General features: G+C 58.7%; 3 protein-coding genes and 1 long non-coding RNA gene across 10 annotated transcripts; 2 read left to right on the top strand and 2 right to left on the bottom strand.

Annotated features, from left to right (window-relative positions):
- Positions 1-230: 230 nt before the first annotated feature.
- Positions 231-5,877, bottom strand: LOC140843959 (uncharacterized). The gene is made up of 3 exons (XR_012121935.1): positions 5,749-5,877; positions 1,539-2,899; positions 231-1,155 (listed from the first exon to the last, which is right to left on the bottom strand). It is a non-coding gene; the product is annotated as an uncharacterized lncRNA (long non-coding RNA).
- On the top strand, positions 2,693-6,187 carry KREMEN2 (kringle containing transmembrane protein 2). 2 transcript variants are annotated; one of them, XM_037024490.2, is made up of 9 exons: positions 2,693-2,822; positions 3,060-3,234; positions 3,736-3,827; positions 3,928-4,052; positions 4,253-4,406; positions 4,720-5,052; positions 5,115-5,237; positions 5,314-5,389; positions 5,595-6,187. In XM_037024490.2, the coding sequence occupies exons 1-9, from the start codon at positions 2,729-2,731 to the stop codon at positions 5,803-5,805; spliced, it is 1,383 nt and encodes a 460-aa protein (XP_036880385.1). In that variant the 5' UTR covers positions 2,693-2,728; the 3' UTR covers positions 5,806-6,187. The 2 variants fall into 2 exon arrangements, with proteins under 2 accessions (XP_036880385.1, XP_036880386.2); XM_037024491.2 differs by lacking the exon at positions 5,314-5,389.
- A 221-nt stretch (positions 6,188-6,408) lies between these two features.
- Positions 6,409-10,659, top strand: PAQR4 (progestin and adipoQ receptor family member 4). 3 transcript variants are annotated; one of them, XM_037024483.2, is made up of 4 exons: positions 6,409-6,622; positions 6,795-7,558; positions 8,950-9,171; positions 9,335-10,659. In XM_037024483.2, the coding sequence occupies exons 2-4, from the start codon at positions 7,393-7,395 to the stop codon at positions 9,766-9,768; spliced, it is 822 nt and encodes a 273-aa protein (XP_036880378.1). In that variant the 5' UTR covers positions 6,409-6,622; positions 6,795-7,392; the 3' UTR covers positions 9,769-10,659. The 3 variants fall into 3 exon arrangements, with proteins under 3 accessions (XP_036880378.1, XP_017511516.1, XP_017511517.1); XM_017656027.3 differs by having other exon boundaries at positions 6,409-7,558; XM_017656028.3 differs by lacking the exon at positions 6,409-6,622 and having other exon boundaries at positions 7,419-7,558; positions 8,875-9,171.
- On the bottom strand, positions 10,618-20,570 carry PKMYT1 (protein kinase, membrane associated tyrosine/threonine 1). 4 transcript variants are annotated; one of them, XM_073214639.1, is made up of 10 exons: positions 20,259-20,570; positions 18,870-18,970; positions 18,488-18,529; positions 14,376-14,876; positions 13,072-13,565; positions 12,311-12,417; positions 12,010-12,182; positions 11,772-11,926; positions 10,940-11,038; positions 10,618-10,858 (listed from the first exon to the last, which is right to left on the bottom strand). In XM_073214639.1, the coding sequence occupies exons 4-10, from the start codon at positions 14,724-14,726 to the stop codon at positions 10,747-10,749; spliced, it is 1,491 nt and encodes a 496-aa protein (XP_073070740.1). In that variant the 5' UTR covers positions 14,727-14,876; positions 18,488-18,529; positions 18,870-18,970; positions 20,259-20,570; the 3' UTR covers positions 10,618-10,746. The 4 variants fall into 4 exon arrangements, with proteins under 4 accessions (XP_073070740.1, XP_073070742.1, XP_036880377.1 ...); XM_073214641.1 differs by having other exon boundaries at positions 18,870-18,945; XM_037024482.2 differs by lacking the exon at positions 18,488-18,529.
- Between the last annotated feature and the right edge of the window lie 1,768 nt (positions 20,571-22,338).

Raw genomic sequence — 22,338 nt, 5'->3', positions numbered from 1 at the left:
TCCCTCACAGCTCGCCTAAGGGACTGTTCCTGCTGACATCTGGATCTCAGACTTCTACCCTCCAGGCTGTGAGACAATACATTTCTCCTGTTTAAGCCCCCAGTCTGTGGTGCTTTGTTACAGCGCTATAGGAAACCAGTTGGGGATGTGAGAACTGGCTGGGGAGAGGGTGTATTAGTGGAGGTGAGTTATGCCAGCCGCAGTAACAAGCAACCCACAGTCTCAATGGCTTAACGCAATAGATGTTTATTCCTCATTCCTGCAGGGTCCCACGCTGATACTTCTGGTTGGCAGGAACCTTCCACAAGGTCATTCAGGAATCCAGCTCCTTCCACCTTCTAGGCCATGGCATCCCCTCCATCCACTTGGTGGAAAGAGGAACCTAGGCTATTGTATGCCAGACCAGCTGTTCGCGGGGAGCTGGAGGAGCTCAGGAAACACAGGTGGATGGGGGTGAGCAGGAGGCAGGCAGAAGGGACCCAGCTCACCCACGGCAGCAGTACCACTGCGGCAGGGGCACCCGAGGGAGGCCCTGCACCTGTGGAGCCACTCAGTAGGGGGGCATTCTGTACTCCCAGGAATTGATGGTGAGCGCCCAGGCCTTCCTTACTTCAAGGTTCCATAGCCACCTGGGACTGCAACTTGCAGTGGGGCACTGCCCCTTGTCCCAGAGCCTGAGTCCTGGAACTGAGCATCCCTCCCTCTTATCCTGTCCCCCCTTTCTAGAGACTGGGGGGTATGAAGTGCAGACGATGGGATTGACTATCCTTTTGGGGCCACCCTCCCTCCAGGGAAGGGCCAGTTATTCCTCTACTTCTCTCACTGACCCTCCTTCTGCACATAGGGTCCTGGTTGTCCCTGTCCCCCACCTCACCCTTTAGTGCACTGTGACCATTGGACGTGAGGGTCCCCCACACAACCCCATCACCTGGGCCATGGCTCAGGCCTGCCCGGATGCTCACTGGGGATGACACCACTGGGCCCTGGCAGCAACTCCACGCTGGCGGGGGAGTGGGGACAGTGAGGAAGGGGTGTGGTTGATGGGTGGCTGGCCATCCGCTGCTCGCTCTTTAGGGCAGTCATTAGCAGGGTCGCCGGCACTGGGCTAGCATGTGCACGTGAGATTCCCAGTCCAGTGCTCAGAGGGCCCAGAAACTGGGAGGTGAACACAGGCCAGGTTGGCCGCTGGGAGGGCTCCCTGAGAAGGCGACCCAGGTGCTGGCCTCAAGCCCCTGAGCACAACCCCCTCCCTGTCCCCCCACCCGAGAGCCTCAGCGTGAAGCAGTAACCGCGGGGTCTCCGTGGTGCCTTCACTGGCCACGGGCACCTTGGTCTTTCTAGAATTCTCCCTGCGCATCCCATCTGGGGGGGACAAGGGCGCACTAACAGGGAAGGGACAGGTCATAGCCTAATGGGAGTCTAGTGAGGGGCAGGGAGACTAGACTGGGGGGCAAGGGATCTGCGCATGGCAGGGCGCTCTGGGCTCCCAGCCACCACCCATCTCCTCCCTGGGCCCCCGCCCCCGCCCTCCCACGCACCTGCGCTGGCCTCCCCCCAAGCCCTGGGGGCAGCCGGCGGGCGGCGCTGGGAGATCAGAGGACTCGGAGGAGTCGGGCCCAGGGGACGGGGGGTGGGGAATTTCCCCCCACGCCTGCCTGGGCCTGCTCCCCTCCCTCTCCCCCGCCATGTGGGGGGGCATCGCTGGGGGAATTCCACCGCCCAGGATGGCCCCGGGGAGCCTGGGCTGGGGGTCCTAGGGGGAGAACGGGGAGGGGAGGAGGGGGCAGGCTGAGATCAGAGGCGCAGCTGCCTTCCTCCCCAGACACCAGCTGCCCCTGCCTGTCCCGGACTGAGCATCCACCATTGCCGCCTGCCTCGCGGCTGCGGGGGCAAGGAATGACACGTCCTCTGCCAGGCCAGAGGCGTCGGGACCTAGGGAAGCAGGGGCGCAAGGATCCGAAAGTGGGTGTGCGTGTGAGCGTCTGACAGTGAACGCCTGACAGTGGGAGGGCGTGCGTGCACTTCACTCAGGGGTGCTTGCGAGCGGGAGAGTCCTCGGGAGAGGGTCCTGTGTCTCCCCAGCTGGGGTTCTTCGGTCTCCCAGCTTGACCTGTCCTCCTCCGCACACTCCCACTAGAAGCTGCACCGACCACGGTGCGGAGGGGAGGCCGGGGCGCGGGGAGACGCGTGCCTGGACTCAGAGGGTCCCCGGGTGGGAGAGGGGGGCCCGGCGTGGGAGGCGTCCGGACCTGCTGCCTCCGTTCCAGTCTCGGGTGGGGCTTCCCGGCCTTGAGGGGTGGGGTGACGGGGAGGGGCGGGGTGGTGGGGTGGTGGGGAAGGACCCGCAGAGGGACGCGAGGGGGCAGGAGCTAGAGCGTTAGAGACCTGGGCAAAGGAGACTCGGAGAGAGAGGCGCAGCAGGAGGGGGCAGGTGCAGAGAACCAGGCACGACGCCAGTGCGGAGGAACAGAGACCGCCCCTAGCCAGAGAACCCCCATTGAGACCCCTAGGTACAGGAGCAGAGAGACACCTCCAGGGGTAGAAGCCGTGGGATGCGAATACTTCCAGGAGATATTTCCCCGTCCCAGACAGAGATCGCCTCCCAGGGTGTAACGAGGACAGACCGTCTGAGGACAACGCCCCCCAAGTCGCCTGGGAGACCCCGGAGTGATCCCGGGGTCAGCACGGGCCGTGAGCGGACCAGGGCGACCTCCCTTCGTTGGGGGCGATGGGGACACGGGTCCCGCAGGGCCTCCTCCTCCTCCTCTGCCTCCGGTTGCTGCCGCCACGCGGGGCTTCCGCTGGGAGCCTCCATAGCCCAGGTGAGTCTTGGCCCAGCGACTGGACCGTGGTCACCACTCCCTCCTCCGCCTCCGCGCCGAGGACCCGGGTCCTGAGGCTGGGGAAGAGACAGAGCAGGTGGCGGGAGCAGCTGCGCAGCCCGAGGGCGCCTCGGGCACCGTGGGCTCTGGCTGGGGAGGCGGGTGGGACTTGGCGTCGGGGCTTGAGGATGCCGGGCGAGGGTCCCGACTTCCCCAGGCCCTGCCGTGGCCATGCAGGTCTGTCCGAGTGCTTCCAGGTGAATGGCGCTGACTACCGCGGCCATCAGAACCGCACGGGCCCGCGCGGGGCCGGCCGCCCGTGCCTCTTCTGGGACCAGACTCAGCAGCACAGCTACAGCAGCGCCAGCGACCCCCAGGGCCGCTGGGGGCTGGGCGCGCACAACTTCTGTCGGTGAGGGGCGTGGCTACGTGCACTAGTGCCGCGGTTGGGCTGGGGCGAGGCCTCCGTTTGGGCGGGTACCGAGTCTGCCGGGAGGGCCTGGGGCGGGGCCTATCCTGCCAGGGGATTGAACGCGGCACTCTGAACTTTTTCGGACGGTGGTCCAGCCTTATGTGTAGAGCCTCAGGTCAGGCCTGGGCACTTAAGGGGCCTGTGCGGGGGGGGGGGCTTTGGCAGAGGGCGTGCCAGGGAGTGGGGGGGCCTGGTTTTGCTATGAGGGTCGTGTAGTAGCAGTGACTGAGGGATTGGAGTTTCAGGGCTTAAATGACTTCGTCCTCCGTTGGAAACTCGACAGCTAGAAGCACGTGGGATAAACTAGAATTTATGCGAGAATGGAGTGGAGCACACCAATAAGCTCTAGACAACACACTGTGGCGAACAGGCCGTGGGACAGGGGTCTGGGGTTCCGGCTCTTGGGGCTGCAGGATACCGACTACTTCCCCCCACTGGCAGGAACCCGGACGGGGACGTGCAGCCGTGGTGCTACGTGGCCGAGACAGAGGAGGGCATCTACTGGCGCTACTGCGACATCCCCACGTGTCACAGTGAGCGGGCCCGGCTGGACAAGGGTGGGAGCGCTGAGTTGCCGGGGTAGAGTCCACCTTTGGAAGCGCCGGACTGAGCCTGACTCTGCTGCCCCGTCAGTGCCCGGGTACCTGGGCTGCTTCGTGGACTCAGGAGCACCCCCAGCCCTCAGCGGCCCCAGCGGCACCTCCACGAAGCTCACGGTCCAGGTGTGCCTTCGCTTCTGCCGCATGAAGGGCTACCAGGTACTACCCACCAGCCCGGACCAATGACCCCTGACCTTGACCTCAGGACCCAAATCAACTAACTCTGACGCCAAACCTTAATACTGATTTCTGAACCTCCAACCCGATTCCTACTTCCGACCCCGACCCCTGGCTTCCACCACCGCACCTCTACCCCAGCCAGCGCCGGCCTCTGGGGCTCACCCGGTCTGTGCTCCCAGCTAGCAGGCGTAGAGGCCGGCTACGCCTGCTTCTGTGGCTCTGAAAGCGACCTGGCGCGGGGACGCCCGGCCCCAGCCACTGACTGTGACCAGATCTGCTTTGGCCACCCAGGCCAGCTGTGCGGCGGCGACGGGCGCCTGGGTATCTACGAAGGTGAGGAGTGGGCGGGGATGAGCGGCCTGCATGCAGGAGTAGGTCTGGGTGGGACCCTCAGTGCGATGCCCCGATGGGGTGGGGGTCTCTGGGAAAGGGAGGCCGTTGGCTGAGGGCAGGGTTAGAAGAAGGGACTGGGCTGAACCTGGGAGCCACGGGGGTCCGTCTTGGGGGCGGGCGTTGGGAAGGCGCGGGGCCTGTGAGCGGGCTGGAGCAGGCGGCGGGCGGCGGAGGCCGGGCGGGGCGGGGCCCAGCGGGAGGGAGGGCTTGTTTCCCCGCCGGCTCCGGGGTCTGACAGCGGCCCTGCCCGCAGTGTCCGTGGGCTCTTGCCAGGGCAACTGGACCGCGCCTCAGGGCGTCCTCTACTCCCCGGACTTCCCGGACGAGTACGGGCCGGACCGGAACTGCAGCTGGGCACTGGGCCCGCAGGGCGCCGCTCTGGAGCTCACCTTCCGCCTCTTCGAGCTGGCGGACCCCCGCGACCGGCTGGAGCTGCGCGACGCCGCCTCGGGCAGCCTGCTCCGCGCCTTCGACGGCGCCCGCCCGCCGCCACCCGGGCCGCTACGCCTACGCGCCGCCGCGCTGCTCCTCACCTTCCGCAGCGACGCGCGCGGCCACGGACAGGGCTTCGCGCTCACCTACCGCGGTGAGGCCCCGCCTGCCCCCGCCCCGCGCGCGCCCCGCCTCGCCTCACACCCGTCTCCGCAGGGCTGCCGGACGCCGCCGACAGCGCGCCCGCCCCGGGCTCGGCGCAGACCCCCGCGGCGCCCCTCGGCGGGGCCAACGTGAGCGGTAGCCCCGGGCCCGCGGCCCCGGAGGCCGGCGTGGGCGGTGAGGCGGGCGTGCGGGGTGGGCGGGGCGTGGGGAACGGCTGGCGCACCCCCTCACCGCGCCCGTGTGCCCGCAGCCCGCGCGCTCCCGACGCTCGCGGCCGTCCCGGCGCTGCTGCTGCTGCTGCCGCTGCTGTCTCTGCTGCGCCGACGGTGCGCGCTGGGCAGAATGGGACAGCCGGGCGGGGAGGGATGGGACGGGACGAACGGACTGGGAGAATGGGTGGGCGGGACGGGCAGGCCTCCTGCCGACAAGGCCTCGCGCCGCGATGGGGAATCGCTCGTGGGGCCGCAGGCAGGGCAGGGTGCTGGAGGTGAGACTAGCTGGGGCTGCAGCTGACGTGTGCTCCCTCCCCAGGAGCTGTCTGCCGGCTCCGCGAGAAGGGCGCCCTGCGCTGGGGCCTCCCGGGGGCCCAGGGAGAAGCTGGGCTGTGTGGTACCGCCAGCCTCGAGGGGCGGCCATGCCTTGCCCCCCCGGGGATCCCCAGGCTGAGGGTCTAGCCGCTAGTTACCGGCCCCTGAGCGCCTCCAGCCAGAGTTCCCTGCGCTCGCTCATCTCTGCTCTGTGACTCGCGACGTCCAGGGTCCACCGGACCCACTGCCAGCGGGATGGGTACCTGAAACGCTGTGCATCACTCTGCCGTGGCCTTTGCCCCTTTAAGGGCAACTCGGCTTCTGGTCATCTCGCGGAAGAAAGACGTCACAGGAAGCATCTGGTGCTATTATTGGGAACTTGGCCTGACCCTCGCAGTCCAGGTGGTTGAGGCCAAAGGGCAAGAGGAATCTGGCTCCCCTCCTCGTAGACCTTGATACGGGGGTCTATGATTTCAGAGGTCTTTGAGCCCCCTTGGGGCAGTCCTGGACTGCTGCCTTAAGTGAAATGTGAGAAGGCAACAAAAGTGGTCAAAACCCCAGCCTTAGACTTTGAATAAAGGACCTATTTTGGTACAAGGCTTTGTAAATTCTTACGTGGTGGCAAAAATTATGTTAATGATGGTATTGAAGCCTAAATTAGGTGTGTTCATGCGAATTAAGAACGCCCCACAGTTTCTCAGAGCCTCTTGGAATGCAGATCTTGGAACGGCGGTGGCTGAAGGGTGGGTGGGTGGCCGGAGTCTTGGGGAAGGGAGGGGAGCGGAGGCTGGCTGTGGGCGGGGTTAAGCAGAATTAGGGATGTTCTTTCTGGGCCTGTCTAGTGATGTACCCCGGAGAGGACCGATCTTTCTTTCCAGTGAGCGAGTTTGGCCGCGCCTGAGCTCCAAGAAGCCTGGCCCGAAGGCGTAGACCGAGGGCGCCGGGCGCACACCCGTAGAGACTTGGGCATCTTAATGCGCCTAACTGCGCTCCGGGGGAGTCGGGCCGGTGGAAGGATCACCCCCAGAGGAGGTGCGTGCCGACTCTAGACCTGACCAGTACGAGCGTCCCGGCCCGGCAGCACCTTGGACAGAGCTCGGGCTGCGGGGTGCTGTTAGGTGGCGGGACAAGGCCCCAGAGTCAGGGATTGCCCAAGGGTGCATCAACCAGGGGGTCACGCGGAAAACCCGGGTGCTCACTGCAGGAGTATGCAAGGAGCCAGGGTCATTCCGGAAGAAACTAGGGGACCCAGAATGTCGGGTCCTAGCCAACAGTCAGCCATGCAAATAAGGCTGGGCCGCATATTTTATGGTAAGAGAGTGAAGGCCTGGGCGGCCGCGGGGCGGAGCTTCCCTCCGGCCGCGCCCATAGGCCCTCGCCGCGTGACTTCCCGAGCCCAGCGCGCGAAATGCTGGCGGGATGGCGGGGGCGAGTAACCGGGGCGGAGCCTGGCGTCCCCACCCGCGTCGGGCCGCACCCGTCCTCCCGGCAGCTGAGGGACTAAGGACCGCTGCAGCCACCGCCGCCGCGAGCCGTCCCTGCGGCGCTCCTGCCCTAGAGAAGCCGAAAGCACTGCCCTCCTTCGCCCTGCGCGTCCCCAGCCTCCGCCCCGGCGCGGGGGCGCAGGGCCCGCGCGTGCGCAGCTCGGGAGGCGCGCCGGCCAGGACCCCCGGGCCGGCGCGTGCGCCGACTGGGCACTGGGCGGCGGGCGGGCGCGGGCATGAGCCTCCGAGAGCCGTGGCCTCACTGAGGCGGAGACCCAGGAGCGAGGAGAACGCGGGCCGCCCGTACCAGGCCGAGCCATGGCATTCCTGGCCGGGCCGCGCCTGCTGGACTGGGCCAGCTCGCCGCCGCACCTGCAGTTCAACAAGTTCGTGCTGACAGGCTACCGGCCGGCCAGCAGCGGCCCTGGCTGCCTGCGCAGCCTCTTCTACCTGCACAACGAGCTGGGCAACATCTACACGCACGGTAAGCAGCGCCCCGCATCCCACACCGCGACAGCCCTGCCCGCTGTGAACCGAGGGCCCGAGGGCCCAGGAGCTCCCCAGCGCCGAGGTCCTGGGCTATCTGGGTCCTGGCATGGCCAGGAGCCGCGATTACAAAGCTGCCATTGTCCCGGACAGGGCTGCCCGCTTCCGCTTCCCCAGCAGGGCCCCTAGAGCAGGCGATTGAAGCCGAGTAGGGGACTAAGCCCGCGTAATTCCTCTGAGTCCCGGGGAGGAGCCTGGTGCCCCGCCCCTTCTTAATCTCGGCGCCTTGGGCATCCTCCCTCTCCAGCGCCCTATCCCTGAGACGTGTAGACTTCAGCAAGGAGGGGCCCAGGAGAAGCCAGGCCCTAGCCCCGCCCAGCGCGGCCAACCGGCCGACCAGCCGCGGAACTCCGCCTGGTGGCGGCTCCTTCCTCCCCCAGCAGGCGCCGGGCCCTCCTCCGCTGCCCCGCTGAGCGGTGCTGACACAGCCTTGCCCGTCCTTGGGCTGCCCCAGCTGGGACAGGCCGAGCCAGCTGGGCCCAGCCTTGGTACTTGCCCCACTGGGGGACTGTGGCCTGGCCAGACCCTGCTGACAGTGAGCAGCCAGCAGCCAGCAACTTCAGCTTGCTCTGCCCTCTGCCTGCCTTTGCCCCTTTGAGGGCAATGCCAGAGTGCCAGTGTATATGGGTAGGAATCGTCCTAGAGGGCCTTGCAGGGAGGAATGGAGCTCCTGGAGATGGTGCCTGGGGAGATGGAACAAGCTCTCTTCAGCCTCTTTCCCGTGCATGGCCTCCTCCTCTCTTCAAGACAAAAGCTCCACCCCCACCCTTCTTCAAGACAAAAGGACCCAAAGCCTCCATTTCTGTGGTCTTACAGAGAGGGGAGGACATAAGGGTTGAGACAGCAAGCTAAGTGGCCCTAGGAACTAGCATTGTTCCCTACCTCTCCTGTTCAGAACTCAGCTTGAGGTCATGTCTCCTTCTGGCTTCTGCTGACAGACTTGAGGCTGGGTTGGGGGTTTGGGGACCCTGGCTTTCAGGGGAGGTGATGTGGCTGCAGGGGTGAGAGCAGCTTCAGGGTTAGACGGCCCAAGCTTTGTCCTTCCACTGCTTAGTTGCTGGGACTTCAGATCACTCCGTTTGCTCACCCACGAAGTGGGGATAATGGTCTCTTACCTCTCAGAACTGTCATGAGCTCTAAGTCACTAAGGTTACTGCAAACTGGGTGCGTGCCTCTGTCTGAGGCCCTGCCAATAGTTGGCTAACAGCATTATCAAGACCTGTCTTGTTGTCATCTCTCTTGTATTGTCTCTAGCCTGTGGACTCCCTGAGGACATCACTTGTCCTCAGTGCTGAAGCTATGTGATGGGTAACTGTCTCCCTCCCCCAGGCCTGGCCCTGCTGGGCTTCCTGGTGCTGCTGCCCATGACCATGCCCTGGGGTCAGCTGGGAAATGATGGCTGGCTGGGGGGCACACACTGTGTGGCCTGCCTGGCACCCCCTGCAGGCTCCGTGCTCTATCACCTCTTCATGTGCCACCAAGGGGGCAGCCCTGTATACACCCGGCTCCTTGCCCTGGATATGTGTGGGGTCTGCCTCGTCAACACCCTCGGTGAGCCAGGGAATGGGGCTGAGGAGGGCCAGGGCCTGAAAGGATGGGAGCTGGGGCGTAACTGGGGAGGAGGCGGCATGGGGCACTCATATGAACCCCAGGTGGAAGGGGCAGGCAGCCACCCAGACTGATGTGCCCTCTACTTCCTCTCTCCTCTGTGCAGGGGCCCTTCCTATCATCCACTGCACCCTGGCCTGCAGGCCCTGGCTGCGCCCAGCTGCCCTGGTGGGCTACACCATGGTGTCAGGGGTAGCTGGCTGGCGGGCCCTCACTGCCCCTTCCACCAGTGCCCGGCTCCGTGCCTTTGGTTGGCAGGCTGGTGCCCGCCTCCTGGTGTTTGGGGCCCGGGGAGTAGGGCTAGGCTCTGGGGCTCCAGGCTCTCTGCCCTGCTACCTGCGCATGGACGCACTGGCACTGCTTGGGGGGCTGGTGAATGTGGCCCGCCTACCAGAGCGTTGGGGACCTGGCCGCTTCGACTATTGGGGTAACTCGCACCAGATCATGCACCTGCTCAGCGTGGGCTCCATTCTCCAACTACACGCCGGGGTTGTGCCTGACCTGCTCTGGGCTGCACATCACGCCTGCCCCCTGGACTGAGCCACCTCCTGCCTGCCGTGTCAGTGTGCCCAGTCTTCTAGGGCCAACACCACCATGCTTCCCTCCTGCTGGTCTGCAAGGTGCTGGCTCCCTGGATGTTACCAGCAAACAGGACATTCCCACTGGGAGCCCTCGTCCGTCTGTCCAGTCTTCCCCTGTGACTGGCCTCTTCTACCCACACCTGAGAGCTCCAGCTTCCCCTCCCTGCCTTCTTCCACGGTACTTATTGTGGAGGCTGGGAGGAAACCTTCCTCCCCTGGGCCTCAGATTACTCTTTGTGACCTATGAGGGTTGGGCCAGAGGAACTCTGGAGTCATTCTTGCTCTGACAGTTGGAATCCTGCCAACCTAGAGCCACCACCACCCCCTGTCCCTCCTCAGAACCCCCCAGAAGGCACCCCGTGGGTGCCTGGCCCAGCCTCCGGCCCATGCTACCTGACCTCCGTCTTTCTGCTGTGCACGCCGGCCCTCCCAGCAGCCTGAGGCTCGCCCACCCCTTCTCCCTTCCACCGACTGCGGAGTGAGGGGTCTGAGCAAGCAGGACTCCCTCTTGTCCCAGGACTGAGTAGCAGGAGGAACACCTGCTGCTGCTGCGTTTTCCAGGCAACACAGAGACGTGAAAAGCTGTGTGGCCCTGACCCAGGCCCCATCGGACTGAGGGCCCCCTACCTTGAGAGCCAGGCTCTGATGGCGGTGCCTGCCTGCTCAGGACACTTCTGCTCCACACAGTGTGTGGCTTCCAGCTCCCAACTGCTGGCCTCAGCCCGGCTCAGGGCTCTCAGACCCTGGGTGATGTCAACAAAGGGGGCAGGAGGCACCATGTTGTCACGCAAGCAAGCTCAGGTGCTCCCAAAATTCATATACTTTTTATTAGAGATGGCCAGGCAGAAGGAACCACTGGAGTTCTCGAGGGATCCCAGCCTCCAGGAGGATGGGGGACAGTGCTAAAAGGCGAAAAGCACCAAGGCTGCCTGTGGGCTCAGGTCGTGCCCAGTGAGTCCTCAAACAGGCTGAGGAGGTTCCGAGGCTCAAAGGAGGGGAAGGAGCCCCGAGAGGGCTCAGAGTCAATGTCACTTAAGTCTAGGGTGTCCCTGCATGGGAGAAGAGAAGAGGGAAATGACACAGGACCCAAAACACTCTATCCTGGACCCCAGCCCCCTGGGCCTGCTCACCTCAATGAGTAGCTGCTCTGGGGGACAGGGGAGCCACTGCGGGGGGTGGAGGTGCTCCCGGCAGCCCCAGGCAGGATGGCCCCTGGAGACAGTGAGGGCCTGGGGGTGGGGCAATACAAACAGTGTTGAGGGGTGGGGAGCGCACAGGGAGGAGGCCACAGCTGGGAGGGAGCAGTCAGACCAGCCTGATGTGGGCCAAGGGCCAATGGGACGGCGAGAGTATGTGCACTTTGAAAGTCCACGCACACTCAAAAGCTGCCTCTGTCTCTTCATGGAACACATGGGCTTCAGCTGCACTGGCTTTTGACAGGTACTTGTAAATGAAGCTTATCTGGCACTTGTGTCTAGTATAAAGCACCCCATGGCAATGGGGTGGCCTGCTTGTACAGAAGGGCTAATGGCATGATTCCTCCTGAGGACTGACTGCCCTGAGTGTGTGGTTCCCTTCACTGCAGTGTCTTAATTGCAGCCTCTCACTTGGCCACCAGGCACCTGGCATTAAGATTTCCTCCCTGGGGCTGGCCAGGCTCTGGAGCTCCGTTCCCCAAGAGGAAGGAAAACGCCTCGTCCTTGGGCGCTAGCAGCCTTGATGGTGGGGCCACCACGCTGCCTGCCCCTGGCAGTGTAGCCCCCATGCGGCTCCCCAGGAGGCATCGCCCTCCCGAGTGAGGTTACCAGGCCTGCTGTTCTGTGGTGGCTGTTCCACACTGAGCTCAGGACAAACAGCTGCATTCAGATCAGGCCAGGCCACACCCCCATCAGCATTGGTTCCCTTCCGAGCCTTGACTGGGGCCACCCCCACCCTGTCCGGCAGCCCTGAGTTCTCACCCACCCTACGCTGCCGTCGTCCCAGTTGCTGGAGAGGCTGCTGTCCAGGAGACTGCAGGGTGGTGAGCCTGGTGGGGTGGCCGGCAGGCCGGGGGGCTGCAGCCAGCTGGCAGGGCGAGCCAGCCCATGCCAGAGCCAGCACATCAGGGCAAGCAAGGCCTGTGGGGACAGGGGCTGAGGGGGGCTGGGCAGACCCAGGGGCCAGGAACGGCAGAGCAGCTCGTCACCACAGCCCTACTTACCTGCCACAGGGCCCACCCTCGACTTAGAGCTTCAGCAGCCATGTACCACAGGATGTTCCAGGGCCGTGGCTGCCTGAGCATGGGCAGGGCCAGCAGGGCCTCAGCTGTGGCTCGCATCTTGGGGTTGGGTTCCAGCATCATGATGAGGACAGAACGTAGCTCAGAGGACAGGCCTGTGCACGGGGCAGGGCCATGTCAGACGTGATGGGGCCAAGACCAGCGGTGCCCCATGGGGGACATTTGCTCCCACACAAGCCTGTCCTCCCAGTGGCAGCCCGTTCCCCCTCTGCCCCTCGCTCACCGGCAGTGAACTCAGGGGGCAGATAGCCCTGGCGCAGCTGCTGCCAGCCCTCCCCGCCATGGGGCAGCTCCATGTTGCATGCCACTTCCAGGATGGTAAGACCCAGACTGGGAAGGATGGGGACAGGGGCAGAACAGCAAGGTTGGCTTTGGGACCGGACCCCAGAGCCCCCTGCTGCCCCTGAGAAGAGACCGGGAAAGAGCTGCTGTTCTCCGCCTTGAACAGGAGGTGGAGAAGGGAGCTGGGGGCCCTGAGAGCCCAGCAGGACCAGTGGTGGACACATGTTGAGCCCAGTGCAGCCCACATGCAATGGAGGTGAGTCCTCCTAGCGCCCCCAACTGGACAGGCACTATGGCTATTGTGCTCATTACCACCCATCTGTTGATGTAGCTGGACACAAGGCAGAGCAGAGTCACCAGCATGAACCATGGACCCAGTGCCTGATCCAGCCCCAACTTCACCACCTGCTAATTAGACTTCAAATAAGCCCCTGACCTCCTCTGTGCCCACTCCTCCATAAAAGGAGTAATAGTCCCTTCTGTGGGGGTGTGGTGAGATGGGTGAATCCACATAAAGTGGCTCCAGATGGTTCCGTTAGACAGCCTGTCTCTGCACATCACCCCCCTTGCTCTCCACCACCTGAAACAGCATCTCCCACGCTGAGGCCAAGTCTTCCTGACTCTGAGCTAGAGCAGCATTTCCCTCCCTCCACTGACCACCCTTCTGCCCCCAGGGAGGGTCTCCCATGTTCCAGCCCTTACCTGAACATGTCTGCGGCTGTCCCATAGGTGCCCTGTAACAACTCGGGGGCCATGTAGCGGGGGTCTCCCTCCTGAGCCTCACCGGCTCCAGAGGCACCCAGCTCCACCAGCAGCCCAAAGTCACCCAGCTTGCAGTGGCCCCGGGGCCCCAGGAAGATGTTGGCTGGCTTGACATCCAGGTGGACCAGGCCTTGGCCATGCAGGTGGGCCAGGGCGAGCAGGGTATCCCGCAGGTAGCCCCAGACCTGGGCCTCAGGCAGGCTGGCACCCCAGGCCTCACAGTGCTGCTGCAGGCTCGGCCCACACAGTTCTGTCTGCAGGTACAGGGTGCCGCCCTCCTCCCAGGCTCGCTCTAGCCGCACGCAGCACGGGTGCTGCCCCACCTTCTCATGGCCACCAACCTCAGCCAGCTTGCGGGCCCGGTCCTTGGGGCCCCGGAATGGCGACATGGAACGCTTCACTGCATACAGCCGGCCGTCTTCCTTGGAGCGTACCTGGCAGGGGGTGGCACCCACAGGCTGGGTGTGAGGTGACACAGCCACTCGGGAGGACAAATGGCCGATTCTATTAAGATTTCATCTGCAGGTGCAGCATGGCCTCTACCTTAGAAAAACCCCTACACGCACAATAGCAGAACTGGAAAAGCCTTCACCCGAGGAGCCAGGGGCTGGTTCCCTAGTGACTCAGCCAGGCAAGAGGTGGGCTGACCAGAAGGACCTCTAGGATGCACTGTTAAGTGAAAAAAAACTGGCTACCGAACCATACAGGCAGTATGGGCCACTGTGTGGGCTCTGAAATGGGTTTGTCTCTATGTGCTCAACTCTAGAAAAGTATATGGAAAGATCTGGAAGGAAGGACGCCCGCCTGAAGAGCACAGAGGTTTGCTCCAGGAAGGACAGCTGATCTAGGGGCTTATATTGTTTGTACTTTATAACAACAGAACTGTAGTACTTGTGTAAGGAAAACTACCATTTTAGAGGAAACATAAATGACTAGAAAGTATATTTTAAGAAAAAGAAAAAAGATGGCATGGAGGGTGTAGCCTGCGTGCTTTGTGGCTGGGGAGTAGACAGGGCATGCACCCGGGGGTCTGGTTCCAGGGTGTGAGGTGATGGCAGGCGTGCCAGGCTCTGGCTGACAGGAGCGTGTGGGGAGGGGCCTGTCGGGGGTTAGCAGAAAGTAGCCAAATCAAGCACCGGGGAGGAGAATCCATCAACCCAGGTGTGGGCTGGCAGGGGAGGGGAAAGCAGGCAGCCCAGGACACTGTTCCCCCCAGGCAGCCAGGGAGCTGTCACCCCATTCACCTTGAAGACCTCTCCGTATGACCCATGGCCCAGGCGGCTGAGCCTCTGGAAGCTCTGCTTGAAGAAGGACTCTGGCCGGCTTGGGTCGTACCCAGGGCTCTGCAGGGTTTCAGACGCTTCGCCTCGGAACGACACGCTCCGGGGCTGGGGCTGGTGCCAGTGCGCGGTCCGAGGAGGGAAGAGACGGCTGATGGGGACGCTGCCCTTGGCAGGGGGCCGGGGTGGGAGGCTCCGACTGAGACCTCCAGGCCTCTTGAGGGAGAAACCAGGTTCTGCATGGCGGAAGTAGGCTGGGACTGGGATGGGGGTGCCACTCAGGGGTGGCGGGGTGCCCTCTGTGGGCACAGGCATGGCTGGCACAGGAGGATCTGAGGGACAGCACAGGGTGTCCACTCAAAGAGCGCCCAGCCTTGTGGGCCCAGAGAGGCTGCAGAGTAGATCCGTGTTTATTCTGCACACATTTTCTGCTCTAAACATGGAGACCGTGGGAACAACAAGCACCTGCCAAGAAAAGGCAGAGGACAAATATATACATGCTGCACACAGTCATCTACACTCTGGAGATCAGTGAACATCAACTGAAAACCATGAAGCCGAACCCTGGAGGCTCCCACAGTCCCCCAGAAGTCACACTGACAGAGGTTCTGCAGCCAGATCACCTACAGTCACATCCCTGTGCCATCACAGCTGGCTCTTTGGCCTCAAAATACGCAACCCTCCCAAGCCTGTAGGGTGGAAATATTAACACAGCCACTATCCCTTATCTTTAATTCCAAAGTAAAAAAGCAAGTCTGAATTCCAGAAGTTTCTTGCTGTCTTTTTCATAGTTGTGCTAAAACTCATTTAGTGGAGTTCACTTCCAGCTCCACATTGCAGAGGCTAAATTCCAGCTGAGTGTAGCAGAGGCTGGGAGCCCCCTCCCTCCACCAGTCTCTACTCACAGGATGAAGCTCTACAGTAGGCCCAGCAAGCTGGGAATACTGGAGCCCAATTGCTCAAGCTCCAGCTTATTCCCGGAAAGGAGGCTCCATACTGGGAGAGGCAAGTGAGAAGGCTAGAGGTTACTGTCCCCACCCCACAGCAGCAGTGTCACTCAGAAAGATGGGCACCACTGTCCCTGCCCTCAGCTTCAGAGCTGCAGCTCAGAGACTCTGTCCAGGAGAGAGGCAGGTCATAAAACAGAACTTTGAAGGTTTCTCTGCAAAAAGCTGACTTTACATGAAACAGAGTGTGGGACGTTCAAGCCTAAAACTGCTCTCAAAAATCAATGGAGGTTTCGGTAGTAAGCAAATAGGAGGAGGCTGGCACCTCCCTTAGTGCCACAAACTAAGCCAAAGGCCAGCTAGTTTACCACAGAGAACTGGGGAAAGAGACAGCTAAGAACAGCCTTCCTGGAGTCAGAACAAACCTCAAATACTGAACTCAAAAGGTACCCTGTTAAAGACATCCAAATTTAATTGGATCAATCTATGGAGCATTTGATTCCCCAGGGCATTGTCAAAAGCAACAGAGCAATAGCTGGCACTTGGTGGAGCCCAACAGCTGGCTATGATCAGGGAAAAGATAAAGAGAGCCCCCCTAAAACCACTGGCATCCCAGGGTGACTGTGCACATGTCCAAGCCTGGGCCCTCTTAGGAATGACATCAGAGGCTTCACACTGCAGGGGAAAGAGGTACCACTATGATTGTCAGCCAGTCACTAAACAAATAAAACAGGCAAACAATAATCACAAGCCCCAGAGTTGAGTAAGGAACCAGTATCACAGCTGCTATGATATTATATAAAATACCCAGATTTCAACAAAAATATTACAAGATTTAGAACTCACACGCCTCAACACCCAAAAAGCAAATAACCCTATAAAAATATGGGCAGAGGATATGAACAGACACTTCTCCAAAGAAATTCAGATGGTCAACAGACACATGAAAAGATGCTCCACATCACTAATCATCAGGGAAATGCAAATTAAAACCACAATGAGATATCACCTCACATCAGTTAGGATGGCCAACATAGAAAAGCCAAGGAACAACAAATGTTGGCGAGGTTGTGGAGAAAGGGGAACCTTCCTACACTGCTGGTGGGAATGTAAGCTAGTTCAACCATTGTGAAAAGCAGTATGGAGGTTCCTCAAAAAACTAAAAATAGAAATACCGTTTGATCTAAGAATTCCACTCCTAGGAATTTATCCTAAGAATGCAGGATCCCAGTTTCAAAAAGACATATGCACCCCTATGTTTATCGCAGCACTATTTACAATAGCCAAGAAATGGAAGCAACCTAAGTGTCCATCAGTAGATGAATGGATAAAGATAATGTGGTACATATACACAATGGAATATTATTTAGCCATAGGAAGAAAACAAATCCTACCATTTGCAACCGCATGGATGGAGCTGGAGGGTATTATGATCAGTGAAATAAACCAGGCGGAAAAAGACAAGTACGAAATGATTTTACTCATCTGTGGAACATAAGAACAAAGCAAAAACTGAAGGAACAGCAGCAGACTCACAGAACCCAAGAATGGACTAACAGTTGCCAAAGGGAAAGGGACTGGGGAGGGTGGATAGGAAGGTAGGGAGAAGGGGAATAAGGGGCATTACAATTAGTACACATAACGTGGGGGGGCACAGGGAAGGCAGTATAGCACAGAGAAGACAGGTAGTGACTCTATAGCATCTTACTACACTGATGGACAGTGACTGTAATGGGGTATGTGGGGGGGACTTGATAATGGGGTAAATCTAGTAACCACGTGTTGCTCGTGTGATTGTATATTAATGATACCAAAATAAAAAATATATACTACAAGATATGCACGGACACAGGAACTTATGACACACACATGGGAAAAAGCAGGCAGCAGAAACTGTAAGAGAAATCAGATATCAGAGTTAACAGAAAGCCTTAAAAGGAGCCACTATAAACAACTTTAAAGAACTAAAGGAAACCACTCTTTAAAAAGTTAAAGGGAGCATGATGGCAACATCTCATCCAATAGAGAATATTAATAATGAGAAAGAAATCACAAAAAATGAACCAACTGGAAATTGTGGAGTTGAAAAGTACAGTTACTAAAATGAAAAAATGAGGGGGCTCAACGGTAGGTTTGAACTGGCAGAAAAATATCAGTGAACTTAAGATAGATCAATAGACATATGATCTAAAGAACTGAGACAAAAACAAATGAAGAAAAGGGAACAGACTCAGAGAAATGTAGGACACCATTAAGTATACTAACATATGCATAATAGGTACACCAGAAGAAAAGAAGGAGCAGGAAAAATGTGCCAAGAAATGATGGATGAAAACTTCCCAAATGTGATTTAAAAAAAACATTAACATAGACAAGAAACACAATGAACTTCTTCAAGTAGGATAAATGCAGAGATCCACACACAGACACATCATACTGAAAGTGCTGAAAACAAAAAACAGGAAGATATTGTGAACAGCAAGAGAAAAATGACTCATTACTTAGAAGCCCTGCCATGAGATTAACTGCAGACTTCTCATTGGAAACAATGGAAACAATGAAGGCTAGGAGACAGTGAGATGACATATTCAGAGAGAGAGAGAGAGAGAGAGAGTGTGTGAGTGTGTGTGTGTGTGTGTGTGTGTGTGTGTATTTGTCAACCAAGAATTCTATATCCAACAAAACTATCTTCCAAAAACAAAGGTGAAATAAAGACATTCCCACATAAAGGATTCATTGCTGACAGACCTGCTTTACAAGAAAAACTAAAGGAAGTTCTAAAGGCTGAAAGCAACTGATCCCAAACAGTAATTTAAATCTATGTGAAGAAAAACATGGAGCACTGGTAATTTCGTAGTATACAAGACAGTGTAAATGCACATTTCTTCTCTTAACTGATTTAAAAAGCAATTGCATAAAACAATATGTAAGCAATTGATGTTGGGCATTAACATATAGAAATGTAACATACTTGCACATAGCAGCACAATGGAGGTGGATGGGAACAAAGATCTATTGGACTAGAAACTGACACCAGATGGTAACTCAAACCCAAAGAGCAAGTGAAAAGAAACAGAAGTGGTAAATAAGAAGGTCAATATAACGAACACTGAACATATATACACTTACTTTTCTTTCTTCCCTCAGCTTCTTTAAGAAATTAAAGACAATCTAAATAAATGGAAAGACATTACATGTTCATGGGTCCAAAGACAATATAAATAAAACGGCAATGCTCTCCAAACTGCAGACCTACAGATTCACCATGATCCCTATCAGAATCCCAGCTGGCTTCTGTGCAGAAATTGACAAGCTGATCCTAAAATTGATACAGAAATTCAATGGACCGGGAATAGTCAAAACAATCACAGCAAAGTTGGAGGACTCACGTTTCCCAATTGCAAAGCTTACTACAAGGCTACAGTAATCAAACGGATGTGGCACTCACATAAGGACTGACATACGGATCACTGGAACAGGACTGAGAATTCAGAAATAAACTCATATTTACCTCAGTTGATCTTGACACGGGTGCCAGAACAATTCAGTGGGAAAGGAGAGTCTTCTCAACAGTGGTGCTGGGACAACTGGAAATCCACAGGCAAAACTCACCTAGCAGAAAAATCTGATGGTCTATTTTCCCCTCTTCCTGTGAATATTCATATATTTCTTGACAGAAACATTAATGTTTGATTATGATATGATATTCACAGACCCACTGGTGGTGTCACCTATAAATACACCCTATTTCCTTTCTAAAATCAGAGCCATTTTGAATTCCAAAACCTACCCAGCCTCCCCATGTGCGGACCTGTAATACCTCACGGAAGGCTTAGCCCAGTGTCTGGCATACAGATCTCCAGGGAATCTCCTATCTAATAACTCTCTGAGTAGTCAGTGAAGGGACACACAAAGTGCAGTGGCCCATGGGAGTAGGTAACTGTGTGTTGGGGCAGAGAGGGCTGTTGTGTTGCTGTAATGTTGTAATTGAAACAAAACCAAGAAAACAAAGGGTGAGGGAGTCTGAAGGCGCACTGTATCAGATGATACAGACACAGATACCTGGCAGGGAGGGGGGCGGTCAGTAACTGAAACAGGAGGGAGCAGCCATCTGCAGTGTGCCCTCCTTCCTCTCCCTGAGGGGAGAGATCCCAGGGGGGCCGGGGGCTGCCTGGAACACTCACCCTACATTCTATGGGCACCCTTCCTCTGACTCTGTTCACCTCGGGAATCCCATCCCAGGATTTCTCAAAGTGAAGAAACCAGGGTGTTAGGATCCCCTAGGGCTCTGGTTAGCAGTACAGCCTCCTGGCTCAGTCCTGGCACATTCCTGGACACCCAGCATCTGCATCTTAAACCAGTTCTCAGACAATTCCAGTGTCACTTTAAGGTCTAGCACCACTGGCCTGGCCATACAGCTCTGGGGATGGGACAGGGGAGGTAAGAGGAGCAGGGGCTCCCTAGTGAATCCAGGGTGGCCCTGAACAGAGGCCAGGCTGCGCTGACCTCTGCAGCTTTCAGGGGCTCCGCCCTCTCACTGGGCCGGGCACATGTTGCGACCTTGGTCCACCGCGCTATACTGTGCGTTCCTGCCGGGCAGGGCCACGGCTGCCTCACCTCCGTGGGCGTGGGGAAACCCTGGCCAACAGAGTTGAGCAGACCGCTGTCGCGAGGCAGGGGCTGGGGATGGGGCTTTCCCTGGGGCGGGGCGAGTGGGGTGGGGATCATTCGCGGGGGAAGGGGTGGGTGGGGCCGTCGAAGCGGCTGAGGGAGCGCGCTGCAGGGGCGTGGGTGAGGCTGGCCAGGGGAGGGGTTGTCAGGGGGCAGGTGCCTGCAGGCAGGGAGGGGAGTAGAGGAGGGCGGTCCCCCCGAGAACCCTCAGGCCCGGGTCTGGGCTCACCTGGAGCGGCTGAGCGGGGCGCAGCTCAGCGAGGTCCTAGATTCCGGGTCGGAGGAGGCCGCGGGAGCCCTCGGGGCGGTGTGGCAGGCCAGGGTCTGAAGTCGATGGCTCCCACGCCCAGGCCGTAGGACTCTGCGGAGGGGGAACGGCCCTGAAACGCGCGCAGAGTCAGCTCGCGCCAAAACTTCCAAACCGGCCTTGAGGTCCCGCCCAGGAACGCCTCTTGACCCGCCCCCGTCTCGGTGCAGCCCGTCAGAGGCGCCCGGCAGATCGGCCCCGCCTTCACGTCCCTGCGTGCGCGTCACCGCCCCGCCCGCGCCTGCGGCCGTAGGCTCGCCTTGCGCAGGCGCAAAGCGTACACCAGCTTCCGGGCTGGGCGGGGCGCAGTGAGGCCCTGGAGTCCGGGTGCGGCGTGGGATTTCCCATGCGCCTACCCACCCGGTTCTCGCGACGCGATCGACCTCCAGACCCCAGTTCTGCCCCCACGGCCCTCGCTGGACTGGCTTAGTTCTCGCGTCCACGGAAGAGGCGGTCACGTTGGTTCGCCCTGGAGGTGGTCACTCGGGGCCGGATGGAAAGTCCCTGCGGCCCCCGGCGGAGTGGAGTTCCCAGGGTTCACCGGTTCCCTCATGCCTGCCGTGCACCTCACTGGACATGCGATGCGGATGCCAAGCAGACCTTCTCCTGCCCCCAGAACGCGCAGCTTGAGGAACCAGAACATACCGCCCCTCCCAGGAAGCCCTCCGGACTGCCGGGCCTGAGTCTCCCTGCCTCCAGGCCTCAGCCAGCTCAGAGACAGCTCTTCCCATTCTTAGGATTTAAGACTTGGCGCTCAACTCAAATCTCCCTCAGCTCCTTCCTGGCTGAACGACCTTGGGAACACACTGGGATTCGGCCTCACGTTGGTCTCCATGCCTGTAAAATCAGCCGATGAAGCTTCCTCCACGGAGCTAGAGATTCAGATGGAATGATCGATCCCCTTGAAGTTCTTAGCAGGGGTCAGGCTCTGTGCAAGCGCTGATTCCTAACACTAGCACGGCTGGACGTTGCTCCTTCTTTCACTGAGGGGACCTGAGGGGCCTTTTATCCGTTTAACGGGGTGGAGGGGAGTCATATTTCCAGGCCGCCTACCTACAACGCTCCCCATCTTACTGCATTTCCTTTCCAGCCTTATATTTGTATTGCGCTTATCTCTATCTGAAATTCTATCCTCTTGGTTTATCTGTTGACTGCCTGTCCCCTCAGATCTTTGAAAAGTCATGGAATTCAGGGATCCCAGCCTATTGTGTGCCTGTACCTTCCGTGAATACACTCCAGTATGTGGTCCAGCAGTGGGGAGGAGCCCGCATCCCAGGTTAGGCCCAAGACCCAGTGCTTCTCTGGGGCCTGCAGCCCCACTCCATACATTCTTCCTTTGCATTAGCATCTCTGACAACCACAGCCCCTTGACTCAGACTGGTGCCTTGTTAAGGACCCCAGGCTTGTCCCTGGGAGGCCTGGAAACACAGGCCTCGCTTCAGCTGCCATCCCCTCTGCCAGCCTCATTGCCAGGAGTTCTGGACTCAGGCCCCCTTCCAACTGCTCTTTCTTGACAGTCTAATTCGTATGACTTAAAAATTATTTTTTGAATTCAAAACCAAGCTTCCGGTGGATATTTTGCTCTGTAGAAGGGCTGTAATAAAGTTAAGTACAGATAACAGGTAAAAGCATTTGTTTGAGAAAGGAAAATTAGGGCTCTTAACCCTGCTCTGCAACACAGAGCTGTGTAATAATGGGCAAGTTGCTTTATGTCTCTGGGCCTGTTTTCTCATTTGTAAAGCAGGGATAATAATTAAGAGTTCCTACCTCCTTGGCGGGTATGTGCTTAGCACAAGACCGAGTGCACAGTATTTAACGATAACAGTAACAATCCCTCATTTTGTATAGTGTTTTGCAGTCTACAGAGCAGCCACGTGGGCCCAAAGAACCTGGAAGAAAGGGACCAGGACCCCCGCATCTACCCGGAGCCTACAGGGTTTGAGACCAAAGTTCTTGGGGCTGTGTTGGGGAGGATGCCCCATAACCCCTGCTCACATGCGGG

This window comes from Manis javanica, chromosome 10 (genome assembly GCF_040802235.1).
Source record: "Manis javanica isolate MJ-LG chromosome 10, MJ_LKY, whole genome shotgun sequence".
Taxonomy (NCBI): Eukaryota; Metazoa; Chordata; class Mammalia; order Pholidota; family Manidae; genus Manis; species Manis javanica.
The sequence above is the reverse complement of the archived record's forward strand: the minus strand, read 5'-3'. Positions and strand labels throughout refer to the sequence as shown.